Source organism: Buceros rhinoceros, unplaced genomic scaffold (genome assembly GCF_000710305.1).
Source record: "Buceros rhinoceros silvestris isolate BGI_N320 unplaced genomic scaffold, ASM71030v1 scaffold27430, whole genome shotgun sequence".
Classification (NCBI taxonomy): Eukaryota; Metazoa; Chordata; class Aves; order Bucerotiformes; family Bucerotidae; genus Buceros; species Buceros rhinoceros.
This window is the reverse complement of record NW_010389513.1, coordinates 13,430-14,127: the sequence shown is the minus strand read 5'-3', so window position 1 is coordinate 14,127 and position 698 is coordinate 13,430. Positions and strand designations below refer to the sequence as shown.

At 62.0% G+C, this 698-nt stretch overlaps 1 protein-coding gene across 1 annotated transcript in view; it reads right to left on the bottom strand.

The window, feature by feature from the left end:
* The window catches only part of ATP13A2 (ATPase type 13A2), a gene marked incomplete at its 3' end in the record, with an annotated part of 11,925 nt that overhangs the window by 2,134 nt on the left and 9,093 nt on the right, over positions 1–698 (bottom strand). The window contains exons 22-23 of the mRNA XM_010134556.1: positions 566–691; positions 24–134 (exon numbers count right to left, since the gene is read on the bottom strand). Of these exons, the coding sequence (XP_010132858.1) occupies positions 24–134; positions 566–691 (237 nt within the window). The remainder of the gene's footprint in view (positions 1–23; positions 135–565; positions 692–698) is intronic.

The following is a 698-nucleotide window of genomic DNA, read 5'->3' as shown; positions in this document are numbered from 1 at the left end:
GGATTCCCTGTGGCCGCGCTCACCTTGGGCAGCAGGTCGGCGAAGTGCTCGCAAACCACGGCGAAGGATTTGCCGTTGAGGGCGAAGTGGCAGGACTGGGGCTGGAGGACGCAGCCGTCCCTCTGCTGCAGATCCTGCCAAGGAAAACGATGCCCTTTTTCTGCAGGGGGGCTTCGGCTCAGCACTCAGATCCCTGCTGAGCCCCGGGTAACCGGCTGAACCAGCATCCTCGACCCGCGGGGAGCGGGAGGTAAAGCAGCTTCCCTTAGGCCTCCATTTCAGACATATAAATGATGGTATTTGAGATAAAAGCCCTTTGTGCCAAGCCTGGAGCAGGACCTGAGCAGCGCGGGGCTGGCTGCATCCGATGAGGGTGCTGGGAGCATCAGCTCCAGCCTGACGCGCTCCCAGGGAGGAACAGGAGCAGGTTATCGCCTCCTAAAGGAGCCACTTCACAAGGGGCAGAATCGCACCCATAACTGCCTCTAAGGGGAACGGTGCTGGGAAAAGCGAGTCGAGTTTGGGCTTTACACCCTCCTCCCTGCCACGTCCCCTCAGGGCTCACCTCCGGCTGCTCTTCGCCCTGGGAGGGCTCGGCCAGGATGAACTTCAGAGCAGCAGGCTTGTCGTGGCTGGGCGGGGAGGCGTTGACGAAGACCACCCGCTCCTTCGGCTCCACCATGCGGCAGCTCTTGGCC